The following is a 15,376-nucleotide window of genomic DNA, read 5'->3' on the forward strand; positions in this document are numbered from 1 at the left end:
ACCCCCCAAGCCTTTTTGCAAGGCCGTAGCAACAGCAGGAATGCTCATCTGACCACACTTTGACCACAGAGAAAGCAGGGATTTATTACCGGGTAGAGCTGATTTTGTGGAGTGAACAAAATCAGCGGCAAGGAAGGGCCACAGAGACAAGGTGGATTGCACCCTTCCCACACACACCAGCAGGAGTTAACCTCTGCCCTGGTAGGCTGTCTCTCGGTCCTTAGAGGCGGTCCTCAGAGGCGAGAAGGGGTGCCTCCTCCAACCACTACCGTCTCGCCATTGATGTAACTGGCATTTTCAGAGCACAAGAAAGAAACTATGCCAGCACAATCCTCTGGTTTGCCTAGCCTGGAAAACAGGAAACAAGGAGGGAGCGAACGTAAATCAGGCTAGCCTCTCTCAAGCTTAAGACTTATCAGGTGGACGCTGGTGGGATGTTTCAGTGGTTGAGACCATTTGGCTAGCTGCTCTTCCAAAGGACCCAGGTGTCCCAACACACTCACAAGGCACAATGGTTTGAAACTCCAGTTCCATGGGATGTGATGCCTATGTACCGGGCATCACATGCCTTTTTTTTTTTTAAGAGAGAATTTTTTTTTTTTTTTTTCCGGAGCTGAGGACCGAACCCAGGGCCTTGCCTAGGCAAGCGCTCTACCACTGAGCTAAATCCCCAACCCCCATCACACGCCTTTGATCCCAACACTCGGGAGGCAGAGGCAGGCAAATCTCTGTGAGTTCGAGGCCAGCCTGGTCTACAGATCGAGTTCCAGGACAGCCAGAGCTACACAGAGAAACCCTGTCTTGAAAAAACCAAACCAACCAACCAACCAACCAAACCAAAAACAACCTACCCGTACATACTGAAAAAAAAAAAAGCTAAAAATTAGGTGATTTTTCAGAACCTGTGTACAGTTTTTTTTCCCCCTATTAAATGGGGTGGTTACGATCATGTAGTTATCATTTATATAAGCATAAATACAGATTCCTGCAAAACCATGTTATATATAGAAACACTCTTTTTAGACACCAGAATGCAAAGTGGAACTGATAAAATGGTGAACAATTAATTTTGTGTTTCAAAAGAAATTGTTTCAACATATACACGACTCAAGTGTCAGAGAGTCTTTGTGGCAGGAAATAGCATGATCAAGTTATTTCATTTGTACGGGTTCAATGTACAGATCCTTCTCAGGAATCTATTTTTATCCTTTTAAGACCAGATCCATTCTATAAGAATGTACTAAATCCCATTGTTTGTGTCTTGATTCTGTATGTTCTCGAGGTGACAGTGTGGGTGACTAGAAGGCCTAGATGAGTGTTTCTCCAACCTAGCTGCACATTGTAGGCCCAATAAAGGAAAGGGGGAATGATGTGTAAATTCCACCATGGCCCAATTACAGAAGAGTCCCTGGGAGTGGGCCCTGATCAACTGAGCTTGTCATTGCTTCCCTAGACATTCAAATGTGTAGCCAGGACTCAGCCGCTCTGGGTTAGATCATTCACTGGAGTCTCTAGAATGGCAATGCTTTGACTTGTCAACAAGTTGTTAACTAGGCCTAAAGCTCATGCCCAACTTCAGCATGACTTTGGGAGAACTCGAGGAAGGCTGGATGGAATGTTTGGACTAGTAAAGAGGTAGATAACTGCTAGGCTTTGTCCTTGAGGAGTCAAGCTAGAGAAGTCAGAAGACAGTGAATCCAGAGCAATAGAGACTTTGCAGAAATGTCTGAGTAGTTACACTAGTCCACTGAGGAAGAGAGAGATTCCTCAGGCAGAGTCTGGGTTCTGTGGCCTTTACTCTCATTCTACTTGGCTTGTAGGACCCATCAGTCTGAGTGCTGGAAACGCCACTGTCTTCTGGGTTCCGGTCTCCACAGGTTCGAGGTAGAAGCAGACAGCAAATGAGAGCTCTACTTTGCTTTTGGCAATGAAAGCAGTGTCCTTGGTCAGATCATAGGCATGATGGGTTTATGAATTTGTGAAGTCTAGGAGAGGCATGCTGTGTCATCTGTGGGACTGAGAGCCAGGGGTGAGGTTTTCTGTCATTAAGTCACACTAATTCTCACCCGTGACAGCTTACCTGTTAATTTTCATGCTATCTTTTATGATGTCCTCTTTTGATTTGTCCTTCCATAACTGCAGGAAGAAGAGAAACCTTTTTATGTAAGAAGAGGAAAGCCTGGGAAGAGAAGGAGGGAGCTGTCTGTCCCACCACAGCTGGGAGGGAGGAGTCCAATTCTCATCCCTTGTTGATTCCTCACTCCCTGCTCTCCCCACTGCCGGCCTCTACTTCATCCTTTCCAGGTCTTATTCAGGAATCTTGCTTGGTCTCCTCAATTCTCATCCACTTTAGGAGACGGGATACAACATGGGTAGGGTCCACATTCCTCACTCGGTAGAGCCCAGTAGGAAAGGAGCATGTGAGGGTCTGGTCTGGGGAAGGTAACTGGTAAAGAGAGGGGATGTGCAAAAGCCCAGGCCACAGGAACCGGAGGGGTGGGGGTTCAGGACTCAGGCACCGGGCTTCCCTATCCTTCCAGGGTGTCTGGGGGTTCAGTGTTCTCCCTTCTCACCACACTGCTGAACTGAGTCTTGATGAGTCCAGGCGCCAAGCAGTTCACTCTAACGTTCTTTGAGGCCAGCTCTGCGGCGAAGTTCTTAGTAAGACCCAGCAAAGCTGTTTTACTGACATTGTAAGGGCCCAGAGCCTGGGGAAAGAAGAGAATGAGTTAGTTCATTACTTTGCAGGTCATCGTTGGTTCTTATTGTGCAATGAAGGCGGGAGCCCAAAAGGCACTTCCTGTAAGGGAGGGGTCACAGTCAGAAGTCACCTTGTAGTCTTAGGTAGGTTAGGGTTCATGAAAGCAAGGTGTCTGTTTTGTGGGAGAGGACTGCTAGAATGATCTAAAATCCTTCTTTGGGCAGTTGGAGGGGTGGACAGTATAGGATGGAGGCTAGGGTAGAGGTGGTAGGTTCTTACAGGGAATGGAGTGAAGCCTGCTACGGAACCCACGATCACCACCGAGCCGCCTCTGGAAAGGAAAGAGAGCTGAGCCCTTTTGGCCCATGCGGGGGCCCCATCTCACCCAAGCTTCCGCTCAGTATCGGTTACCCTCGTTTCTCCATTTCTGGCACCACCGCTTTTATCAACATGGCCGTAGCCGTCACATTAATGCTCAGAACCTGAAGCCAACAGAAAGGAGGAGAACATAAGGGTTGATGCAAGGGCACAGTGATGAGGAGTTACACAGGTCTCCTGAAAACGCCCGTTGGAGTGGATAGAGATTTCGGGCACGGCTGACCTAACAAGGGGAAAAACTGGGGTTCAAGGTTGGGGAGGTGCCTCTCACAGCTAGCTGATGGCACATCGGGTCAGGTGAGACCGAGGGAAGCCATCTCTCCTAGCCCGCCCGTCCACAAGCAGCTTGACCTCTCAGGGCTGCTTGGGGTTTGAGCTGGATTTTGTATTTCTTCCAAGCAGGGGAGGGGTGGGGTGGGGGGGTAGGGGGTAGGGGGTAGGGGGTGGGGTGGGGAGTGGCGGGGGGAGACCTGGAATTGGGTCGCTGCCTGGACCTGCACTAGAGTGGCCTGTACTTCTCAGGGAACATGTAACCTTGACCCGAGACACCTAGGGGCTTCTGTTGCCTCCTTGGCTTCTGCCCTTAAGGAGTGAGAGGGCCTCCAGAATGGACTGTCCGGATGGATATTTATCAGAAAGCAGAGTAATGAGGGAACATTTGTGGGGAGCTGGGGTATACTCTACGATCAAAATTCCCATATCTCAAACTTAAAATTCAAATGTATGACCTTCTTACAGTGTTATAAGTAGTGGGTTGTTCACTTTCTGTGTTCCTATGTTAACTTCTTAGTCTGATTTTTTTTTTTTTTCCGAGACAGAGTTTCTCTGTGTAGCTTTGGTGCCTGTCCTGGATCTTGCTCTGTAGACCAGGATGGCCTTGAACTCACAAGAGATCCACCTGGCTCTGCCTCCTGAGTGCTGGGATTAAAGGTGTGCGCCACCACCACCTGGCCAGTCTGAGAAATCTTACTAAACATTTGAGATAGAAATATAGTGAATATCCAGCATCCTTTACCTTGATTCTAGTTATTTACCTTTGGCCTGACTTAACCTCTTCACATATCTGTACAGTTTTATTTTCTTACTCTGTAGCCCAGGCTGGTCTTGAACTCAAGGCAATCCTCCTGCCTCAGCCTCCCTAGTGCTAGGATTTCAGGTATGTGTTACCATGCTCAGCTTTATTTAATTTTTTTTGTGGGGGCAGGTATGTGTGCACATGTGGGGGTCAGAAGTCAATTCAGGGTATTTTCCTCAGTTGCTACTCCAACCTATTATTGTTTTTTGAGACAGGGTCTGTCACTGAACCTAGAGCTCATGGATTCAGCTGGACTGACTGGTCAGTCAACTCTCACCACGGTCTTGTTTTCCCTGGTACTGGGATGACCCGTACACTAGAGGTCTAACATCCAGGTCACCCAACACCCTCTTCTGGCCTCTGTGAGCACTGCATGTATGTGGTGTACAAACACACATACAGGCCAAACACATACACATGAAAATTAAAAAAAAATTAAGTTGGACAGTGGTGGCGCACACCTTTAACTCCAGCACTCGGGAGGCAGAGGCAGGTGGATCTCAGTGCGTTCCAGGTCGGCCTGGTCTACAGAGTAAGTTCCAGGACAGCCAGGGCTACACAAAGAAACCCTGTCTCAAAAAACAAAAACAAAAACAAAACAAAACAACAAAATTAAAAATAAAAAAATTAAAAAAAACTTACAAATAAAAAGGAGAAGAAAAATTACTGATCTACAAACTTGTTTTATTTGACTTTTCCCAAAAGAGGCTTCTTTACTTTAAAAAATATCTTAACCAGAAACTGGTGCACTGAAGAACACTTTGGCACCTTGGTCTTTTTGTTTGGAATGCTAATAAACTATAATATTTTTGCTACCCTTAAATTTTCGTGTTGAGAAATCCACAGGGGGATCATAAGAATTTAGCATATCCAAATCATGTGGGCATAGTGACCTTAGATTAGAGCTTCATTGTTAAAGGGTGTATGTAGATGGGCAAATTACATTATGAATATGATGTGACAAGACACATTCACCTGAAAGCCAACACCCTAGCATCTTTCAGGCACATAGAATTTTCTTAGCAGCGTGGTTAGAAAGAGAAGAAACAGGTCATATCCAAAGGCTGTATGCTAGAATGCATCAACTTTTGTAATTTCGCCAAAATTGACATTTCAGTCAACAGCAGTTATTAACATTCCCAAGTAATGAAAAAGCATTCTTTTCCAACAGCTGAGAAGGGGACCGGTGGGTGGGTAAGTTTAAGCATAGTATTGTTGGCCTCTTAGCTCTACCATGTTTCTGTTGAAAACAAACCAGGAAGAAGGGCGTGGGTGAGCAGGCTAGGAGAGAGAGGTGAGGAACGGAAGCAGAGGTAGACAGTAGACAGAGCTAGGGACAAGCGGAGGTGAGAGAGAAGAGCAGGGCAGGGGGAGCCAACCGTTCCCACACTTGGTAAAGCCCCTGGTGAGGCCTTCACATCCACGCTCTGGAAGGAGGATGTGCAGGCAGGCCAAGGCTGTGCTGACGGTGGTTGTCTAAGGCCAGTTCCCTGCCCCTTTAATCTCTTACCTTGTCCCACACCTCCTCTGTGACATCCATTAGGCTTCCAAAGAAAGGGTTGACAGCGGCATTGGAGACCAGGATATCAATCCCTTGGTGAAGCTTCACAGCCTAGAGAGGAAGAAGGTGTGAGTCAGGGCTACAGTTAAGGGAGGGAGGTGCATTCATCAACGCTGATGCGGAGTTTCATCTCAGGAGTGGTTGTCAAATGTCTTTCTCGAAGCGGGTTCTCTCCAAAGCCACCCTAAGCTCTGCTGACATTTGAAGCTATTATTTATTTCTGTGCTTCTCTCAATCTGCGCCTTCTTGTAAGGGCGTCTCTGACCCGTTGTTCTTTTCTTTACACCTCCTTTTAGTGCGCTCCTTCAATCTTATGCCTCCACTTCTCAAATCTATTGCTGGACCTCCTCTTGAGTCCCGGCCCCATTTCCTCGAGTACCTATTGACCACTGTCCTTGAGTATGTTACCATGACCTCAAAGCCAGCCTGTCCACATGTACCTGAATGAAGGAAGATCCCGGAGGAGGAGGATCATTCTAGCCCAATTTCCTCATGGTGGAAGTGATGACACCCAAGGAGGTTCATTTTTCAAGACTGTAATTCAGTAACTATTCTGTGGGGACATCTAAGAGCAGGGTGGCCCATTTCTTTGGTGGTTTGGGAAAGGTAAAGGGATTTCTTTTTCCCTTCAGCGTACAGAGTGGCGGCTGAGCTGAGGTCAGACTCTGACTCTAGCAGAGAGCTGATTCCTAGGAGCCCTCCGACCAGCTGTGCAGGACAGCTGTGACGGTGAAGACTCTAGTCCTGCTTTGAAGCGGTTTCACACTTGGCTTTGATGTCATTTCCCTCTCTCTTCTTGGCCCAGTGGTACGGAAGAGGCAAGGCAAAACTGAGAGAGTCAAGAAAGGAGACCCCCTCACCTCCTTAGTAAGCTGTAAGTAGGTGGCGAAGGCCTGGGAGGACATGCCAACAAGCTTTGTCAGTAGTTAGAAGCCGCCTTAAAGGCAGGCTTTGTGTTTGCCCAGACCTGGCAATTTTGAAGCCTTGGGCAAATAGCATGTAATGGGCCCTCAATCAACTTTGTGCCTCCAATTTGGCAGAGGAGGGGTGTTATTAACCATGCACACCATCTGCTACCTTCTCCTTTTAACTAATTATTCTCGCTAACTAGGTGCTAAGCTCAGTTGTTGCTACACCGCTAAAGGAATACCCAGGCCGTCGTATTTAACAAAAATTTAAAGTGACAGACACCTTTAAAACCACCACCGACTGGCACTTGCTCATGCATTCTAAATGTGGGGGTTGTAGCCCACAGTCTCAGTCGCCTGCCTTGGCTGTACGCAAAAAGCCTGATGACGTGTGGCCGGCAGGAACAGAACAGAAGAGTGATGTATGTTATGCTCTGTGAATGTCCGGGAAGTGGGCAGGGTAATGGGCCGCACCAGAGGGTGTTCTCCCTCCTCTGGTTTCTGCCACCCTTTCCTCCTTTCAGGCCTGTCAGCACAGACAGGGGAGAAGGCTGTGTGTTGACTGAGCGCCACGGAACCATAAAAGTTCATGAGAAAGTGGATATGATAGTCTATGCTTGCGATCCCAGCTCTGGGGAAGCTGAGGCAGAAGGATCACAGGTTTGAGGCCAGTCTGAGCTGTAGAGCAAGACCCTGTCTCAAAGACCCCAAACCCCAATATAAAAAGCCACCCCCCCTCAAAAAAAAATGCTGACTGAGAAAAGACCGCATTGATGTTTCTCCGAGTCTGCTCTACACTGTATGATCACCACAATGTGTTTTGGACCTGTCTGTTTCGACAGTTACTTATTTAAAATGAAGTATTATCAAGTGAGGATTTCCCACATCTTGTGTCACCACACCACTGTTGAGCTGTGGTGCCGGGTAGGAGGTTATGATCAATAACGACTGTTAGGGAGCAGCTGACCCTAAAAGAGAATATCTCAAACTGCTGACGGTTACCCCATCACTCTCCCTCCTGACATCTGTTCTACAGACTACCCAACAGTCTTGATTTTATATATGTATACGTGTGCATGCCTATGTGTATATATACCATGTGTGGATGTGACTCGCTTCTCCTATTTCTCATTTCTTGATATGTGGTTGGAAAAATCTTCGTTCCCACTGTCTCTTGAGTAATCCATACTAGTCCTTTGGTCACTGGCCTAGACCTGGATGATAGCCAATGGCTACCTCACTGATGTTCTTGGTCTGGCATCTTCGGTATAAGGGTATCCTCACCATTGCCAGGTTATTCTTCTTTAAATCATGTTCATCTTGCTGCAAGCTTCACGTGGGTTCTATTTGCTACACAATCACTGACACTCTTTTGGGGGGCTATGGAAGTCCCTGAGTCCCACCCATGCAGCCCACTTCCCACAGTTCTAGCCCTTGGCTGAGGACTGACAGAGCGCCCTTCTTCCCTTCGGTCCTTGGCCCTTTGTTCATTTATCAGGGTCACTGGAGCCCCATCCTCATTCTATGTGCCTATCACCACCTATTCCTTGAGGTCTAACTCAAGCCCAACTTCAGAGCCAACTGCAGGATTTGCTAAGTGAACTTGCTGGTGGCCAGAGGATATTTTCTTTTTCTTTCTTTCTTTCGATTTTTCTTTTTTTTTTTAGACAGGTTTTCTCTGTATAACAGTTCGAGCTGTCCTGGAACTTGCTTTGTAGACCAGTCTAGTTTTGAACTCACAGAGATCCTCCTGCCTCTGCCTCCCAAGTGCTGGGATTAAAAGCGTGCGCTGGCCGGGCGGTGGTGGCGCACGCCTTTAATCCCAGCACTAGGGAGGCAGAGCCAGGCGGATCTCTGTGAGTTCAAGGCCAGCCTGGTCTCCAAAGCGAATTCCAGGAAAGGCACAAAGCTACACAGAGAAACCCTGTCTCGAAAAACCACAAAAAAAAAAAAAAAAAACAAAAAAACACGTGCGCTGCCGCCGCCGCCGCCGCCGCCACCGCCGCCGCCGCCACCACCACCACCACCACCACCTGGCTGAGGATATTTTCTTAATAAGGCTTTTCTTCTTTTCACGCGTATTTGCACATTCATATGTGGGTGTACATGTGTGGAGGCCTGAGGCTGATGTCAGGAACCTTCCTTGGTTGCTATTCCACCTTATTCTTTTGAGTCAAACTCTGTCAATCAAACCCAGAGCTTGCTCTGGGGATCCCATCTCTCTCTGTCTTCTGAGGCTGCAATTACCAGTGATCCCCAGACACATCTGGCATTTATGTGGGCCCAGGAGCCTGACCCTCAGTCCTCCTGCTTGCAGAGCAAGAGATTTAATGGCTAAACCATATCCGAAGCCTCCCCACCCCAGAGGATTTTGACATGAAATTGTGCACGGCTCTGGGTTTGACCCCAGCACTGGTGTGTGTGTGTGTGTGTGTGTGTGTGTGTGCGCACGTGCACTCTATGTTTATTTTAAATGGCTGTCACTAATTGGCCCCTGCTTCTCAGGATTAAGACTACCATCTCAGACTCTTCCAGCAGTCTATGCCAGGCAATACAACTTTGTCAGACACATATTTGGCCCTTTACAAAGCACATTTAAGTATCTGTCAACAGTTCTTTAAAAATGGAATTATCTTGAGGCTGGAGAGATGGCTCAGTGGTTAAGAGCACTGGTTGATTTTACAGAGGACCCTGGTTTGGGACCCAGAACTTGCATGGGTTCATAACTGTCTGTAACTCCATTTCCAAGGGACATGGTACTATCTTCTGGCCTCCATGGGCATAAAACACACACAGTGTACAGACATACATGTAGGCAAAAAAAAAATCTCATAGACATAAAATATAAATAATGAAAAAATGGAATTATCTTATTTTATCTATCACACTTCAGTCAACTGTTGTTTAAGGGCCTCCTTTTCCAAGAAGACTGCCCAAATTATTTCTGTCAACTGTTCAGTGTGTTCACAGGCTGTGCTTTCTCTGTGCTGGAGGATCCTCCCTTGCACTTTGAGGAATAGTGCGCACCCCAAGTTTTGGGGGAAGACGTACCTTCTCTGCAGCATGGCTCATATTTTCTTACAAAGTTGGAGGCTGGTGCCAAGTGTCAAGCCTGGCATGGGTTAGACTAAAGTCTATGGGTACCTAAGGGCTAGCACTACACAAACAGGGGATGTGCCTAGTGTGTAGGTATCGGAAGAAGGGTAGGCCTGGGTTTGAATCACAGATCTTTCCCTCCTGGCTGTGAGACCCTGAGAGGTGTCTCCAGCTGTGTGACCCAGCACAGTCTCTGTAAACATGGAAAGAATAGTCCTTGCCTGGGTATGGTGGCTCACATTTGTACTTCCGGTGCTGGGGAAACAAGTTCATGGCTAGAGTGGGCTACAAAGTGAATTCCATACCACTCTAGCTCCCGTACAAGATTCTGCTTCAAAAAAAACAAAAACAAAAACAAAAACACAACAAAAACCACCACCACCACCACCACCACCACCACCACCTCCACCACCACCACCACCACCACCACCACCACCACCACCACCACCACCACCACCACCAGGCTACATAAGGCTCTGCACAAAAGAAATGGCTCATAGCAGGTGAATGAACACGGTGAACTGCCTCTTACAAGTGCCCACAAGCTCTGCAAGCCAAAGAACAGGGGAGCATTTATTAGCTCACCCTAGAGAATCAGACCAGCCATTTTTTGGGGGGATGTCTAAGGGATCATCCAAGGTTGAGGCACCAGAGTGGCTTCTGATTCCCTTGCTGGGAGAATCTGGTTGTTCTTAGATTTTAAGATGCAGATGTAACCGAAAAAGGTACACAATAAAAATGTATTGGTGAGAGGCTGGGGAGATGGCTCAATGGTTAAGAGGATGTACTGTTCTCACAACTGACCTGAGTACAGTTCCCAGCACCCACACCAGGTGGCTCATCACCACCAGCTCTAGAGGAGTCAAAACTCTCTTCTGGGCTCCCCAGGCATCTGCGCCCACGAGCCCTCCCCTTACTATACTCGTAATTAAAAATGAATCTTTAAAAAATTGGTGGGCTAGTTTGGGTGTGGGCCCTGGGATGCTGGCAGGAGTCAGTGCTGCCTTCAGAGTCAGGGATGAAGGTACCAGCTGCCCCCCTTCTGCCACCTCCTGGCCCAGTGCCCATATCCTTCCTGCTCACCGTGGCTACCAGCTTTTCTCGATCCTCTGGCTTCCCCACGTGGCACACGATGCCAGTCACACTCAGCCTCTCTCCCCGCAGCGTTGCCACAGCACGGTCCACATTCTCCTGTTTGCGGCTGCTGATGACCACGTGGGCCCCATCCTCAGCCAGACGTCGGGCGATGGCGAAGCCAATCCTACAAATGCAAGAAGAGATATGCCGTCGAGGCCTCCACAGCCGGGAAGAGGGTGACAGCAGTCCTGTGTAGCTAGAAGTTTCTCCGGTCCTGCCTGGGCCCTACAGTCCCGTGGCCTGCTTATAAAATAATCACTCAGAAGCTTATATTAATTAAAACTGCTCGGCCATTAGCTCAGGCCTACCACTGACTAGCTCTTACATTTAAACTCAGCCCATTTCTGTTCATCTATATGTTGCCATGTGTTCCGTGGCTTTACCTGTGTGTCATTACATGCTGCTCCCTGGACAGCAGGCTGGCGTCTCCTGACTCAGCTTTCCTCTCCCCACAATTCTCCTTGTCTGCTTATCCCACCTGTACTTCCTGCCTGGCTACTGGCCAATCAGCATTTTATTAAACCAGTGTACAAAAGCATTATTCCACAGCAGGCATGGGCTCTGGATTCAGACTGTTGGGTGGATTCTCGCTCTCCCTGTGTCTGAGCTCCACATACCTCTAATAGGTAGAGTATACTTAAGTGTAGATAGAAGGAAAGGCTCAGATGATTTTATTATGACCTTATCTTTCATCCCATGACCCGACATGATCTACCACAGGCCTGACTGGTTATTGTATGTATATCCAATTGGGAGAGAGGAGGAGAAATGAGATGAGTATTTAATAACTGCCTTGGCAGTGGCTTGAGAGTCTTGCTTGAAGGAACCCATATTCCTACACATCTCTCTTACCAGCCTACGACCTCAAAATACCATCCTTTGTTAGATTTGGGGGCCTTCATGGAAAAGCGTGGCTCAAAATCTAAATATCAATTACATATTTTACAATTGCCAGATGCTAGCTTTTCATATATATATTCTGTATTCTGGGTTTTCGAGGAACTTTTATCTACCGGAAGTCCTTGGGGGATGGAAAAACAGGATAGATAAGAGTGGTGGGTGAGACAGGCTGGGCAGGGTGGTCAAAATATACAGACCTAAGCCGAGATCTGGACACAAGATTTTGTGTCTCTTGTAAGCAGGGGTGTGGCTACTGCGGAGAGCCGGTCAGATGGGGTGGCAAGAGCTTTGAAACCTTGACTAGTTGTTTTGGTCTTCCCATACTCTAGGTGGAGCTGTTGATTGGGGCAGCCTAGAAGAATGGGGACCTGGGTCCACTGGGCAGTGGGGTTGGCTGGTGGCAGGGCTGGTCGGGGATTCGAAGCGATTTCAGATCCACCCTGGGTTTCCTTTATGTCCCCCGGGCAGGCCTCTGGCCGTATTTGAGGCCTGTGGACAAGAGTCCAGGAGTTAAAGAAACCTTGTTTCTGGATGGAGACTCTGGCTCCCCTACTCACCCGTCGGTGGAGGCAGTGACCAGGGCCACCTTATTCGCGAGTGGGTTTTGGCGAGTCACCCCGGAGCTGGCCATTCTCACCCACCTCCACGCTCGAGTCCAGCCACCTAGCAGCAGTCCCGCTTTCTGCATAGTGGGGCTGGGTTGAACTCTGCTGGGGGCGGGACGGATTCAAGGGCGGGAGGGCGGTCTAGAGCGTCCTGCCTCCCCTGCCTGCCAGCCCCAACTTACAGGACTTGTTTCGCAAGGGTCCGGGGCAAAGGGAGCTGGGGCAGCTGTGAGCGCTCCCTGCTGGCACCCGCGCCTGGTCGATCATCACCCTCTGCCCCACTTGGAACTCACACAAGTTCTCAGTCCAAGTTTCCTATGGGCCAGCCCACAGCTCCTCCCAGCAGGAACCCTCAGGCGTTTCTGTGTCCCAGCTGCTCCTCACACATCTGCCGGCACACCATTTTTGGGCAGGGGGTGGCGGGTGAGTTTTGTTAGAGGATGCTTTGATGTATAATATTATATATAATATATCTGCGGAGATAACTCATTTGGTAAAGTGCTCCCTGAACAAGCACTCGGGCCTGAGTTTGGATCCTCAGTATCAAGATAAAAAGGGTGTGTCAGCTAACAGCTGTAATCCTAGCTTTGGGGAGACAGACAGGGTTGATTGCTGAGGTTTCTGGTTAGCTGCTCTTGTTAAATCGGTGAGTGCCAGTCCCAGTGCAGGACCTTGTTTCGAGAAAAAGGTAAGATGGAGAGTGATAGAAAGCCCTCTATGTGGTGGACCTCTGGTGTCTACATGCACATATATGCAGACCTCTACTCCCCCACCCCTATAAGCACACTGTAATGAGCATAGTGAAAAAAAAAATAAGCCTTTGCACTTGTAAAAATAGCTTAGTTAGGCGCTCCACTTCCACCCAAGGCTGCACCTGATAACCAGAACCCACTGACATCACTCACTCAAGAAAACCAGAAAGTCCTAGGATCCTTACGCCCACTGGGCAGTATATAAGTAGAGACCAAGAGCAATGCCCTGCTCTGCATATCTGGAGAGATGCCACCTTGATCTGCCCTGAGGCTGGAGAGTCTCTCCCAGGATCCTGACCCTTGAATCGGAGACTTCTGTTAGAGACTGGACCTGGCATTCAGCTCGATAAGTCTCACGGGTGAGCAGCCTTGGGGAGATAAACTTAGGACTGTATTTTAATAAAATACAACTTTTGTAATACCAATTATGTGTGTCTACCTTCTTGCTATCGACATACACATACATCTCACACATCTCACATATGTACAGACACATGCATCACACACACGAAGGGTGAATGAACGTTTTGAGACTGCCCGTGGAGGTGAGACTTGTGCTCCTCACAGGGTCCACACAGTGAGGGAAGAGGAAGTTAGACCAATGTGATGGGTTATAAGCTGGCCTAAGTCTGACACCACTTTTCCCTCTGGCTCCAAGTCGACTGCCATATTTCTCAAACTGTGGGTCGAAACCCTTGGTGCCACCTAAGACCGTCAGAAACATCAGATATTTACTTTATGATTCCTAACAGTAGCAAAATTACAGTTATGAAGTAGCAGCTAAAATAATTTTATGGTTGGGGGTCACCACAACCTGAGGAACTGTATTAAAGGGTCACGGCGTTAGGCAGGTTGAGAACCACTGTGTACTCCATCTTCACACAGGCAGAGAAGATCACTGTGATACCCAGGGTGAAAGGGTGGAGGTCCTGGATCCATCCAAGAGGACCTTCCATTTTATAGGTAGTCGCAGCAAGGATGCTCAAGAGTGCCCTAACCAGTGGTGGAAATCAGAGACCTGGGGTGCTCAGGTTCTCCATGACCACTAATCCTCAGGTTTTTCCCTTCCATTCTAGCTCAATAAATATTTGCTAAACTTGAAAATGCTTTATTAACTGTAAACTACTAAATACACAGCGATTATTGTCACCATACAATAATTATTATGGCTGCCACAGGCCAGATGCTTCATCTGTGAACCGAGAATGTAGAGTAGACGATGAATAAAATTCTCACCAGCTATAAATTCTAAGTCCAAGACTTCAGCCTCCATTGCTGCCGAGTGGGCAGCAAGGTCTCTCTCCTGAGTTCCTGGAAGATTTAGTGAATTTGAACGGCTTACAGTGCACCACAAAGAGGCCTCAACAGAACCAAGCACAAATGATTAAACTGGTTCCACCCCATGGGGCTCCAAATTCCAGGCTGAAAAGCAGTGTTAACCCTTGGCGATGTTTTCAGACTCAGTCAAAATAAGAAATGTAAAGACAATAAAGTGAGTTTTGTAGCACTAACTTAACTAGCAGTAGTTAATTCTGGAATTTGTGCTTGCCTCTTTTTTGAAGTTAGTCTTTTCTTTTAAAAAAGACAATAAAAGCACATGGGCTTATTATTTATTTGTTTATTTTTGAGGCATGATTTCTCTGGGTAGTTCTGGCTGGCCTGAACTCTTTCTGGAGACCATATTGGCTTCCAACTCAGAGATCCACCTGTGTCTGCCTCCCAGGTGCTGGGATGAAAGGCCTGCACTACCATGCCCACCTCAGATGGGTGGTTTTAGAAAAGTGTTGTTAGTTGGTGAAATCACCAGCTTGTCAACCTTATGCAGTATACACAGTTAGCGAGTCCGTGAAATACAGTCCTGGGGTTTGATGTTTAACAGAATTTGTATTTACTAAAGAAGCATTTCATAGCTGAGTATGGTGGCACACTGCACCTTTAATCTCAGCACTTGGGAGGCAGAAGCAGGCAGATCTCTGTGAGTTCAAGGCCCTCCTGGTCTACAGAGTGAATTCCAGGACAGCCAGAACTACACAGAGAAGCCCTGTCTCAAAAAACAAAATAAACATAAACAAAAAAAGAATCATTTCATAGACATACAAATTATGTATACACACACACACACACACACACACACACACACACACACACACACACACAAAGCTGAGAAGACAAAGCAGAAAGCAGGTGTGCTGGGGGCAGCATATGGATAGCAAAGGATGTAACCAGCAAGAACTAGCTATATGGGCGGAGGGGGGGATCTCCG

General features: G+C 47.7%; 1 protein-coding gene across 1 annotated transcript; it reads right to left on the bottom strand.

Moving 5' to 3' along the window:
- Positions 1-201: 201 nt before the first annotated feature.
- On the bottom strand, positions 202-12,577 carry LOC131919419 (dehydrogenase/reductase SDR family member 4). The gene is made up of 8 exons (XM_059273618.1): positions 12,314-12,577; positions 10,803-10,980; positions 5,665-5,766; positions 3,113-3,183; positions 2,981-3,032; positions 2,574-2,708; positions 2,081-2,136; positions 202-348 (listed from the first exon to the last, which is right to left on the bottom strand). The coding sequence occupies exons 1-8, from the start codon at positions 12,442-12,444 to the stop codon at positions 234-236; spliced, it is 840 nt and encodes a 279-aa protein (XP_059129601.1). The 5' UTR covers positions 12,445-12,577; the 3' UTR covers positions 202-233.
- Positions 12,578-15,376: the final 2,799 nt, after the last annotated feature.

This window comes from Peromyscus eremicus, chromosome 9 (assembly GCF_949786415.1).
Source record: "Peromyscus eremicus chromosome 9, PerEre_H2_v1, whole genome shotgun sequence".
NCBI lineage: Eukaryota > Metazoa > Chordata > Mammalia > Rodentia > Cricetidae > Peromyscus > Peromyscus eremicus.

Excerpts from the sequence above, each read along its gene's own strand:
- LOC131919419 (XM_059273618.1), bottom strand. The coding sequence starts at position 12,444 with ATGCAGAAAGCGGGACTGCTGCTAGGTGGCTGGACTCGAGCGTGGAGG. Across the intron at positions 3,184-5,664 it reads CAGAGGAGGTGTGGGACAAG|GTTCTGAGCATTAATGTGAC; the intron begins GTAAGAGATTAA and ends TGTTGGCTTCAG. Across the intron at positions 2,137-2,573 it reads AGACTCAGTTCAGCAGTGTG|TTATGGAAGGACAAATCAAA; the intron begins GTGAGAAGGGAG and ends TTCTTCCTGCAG.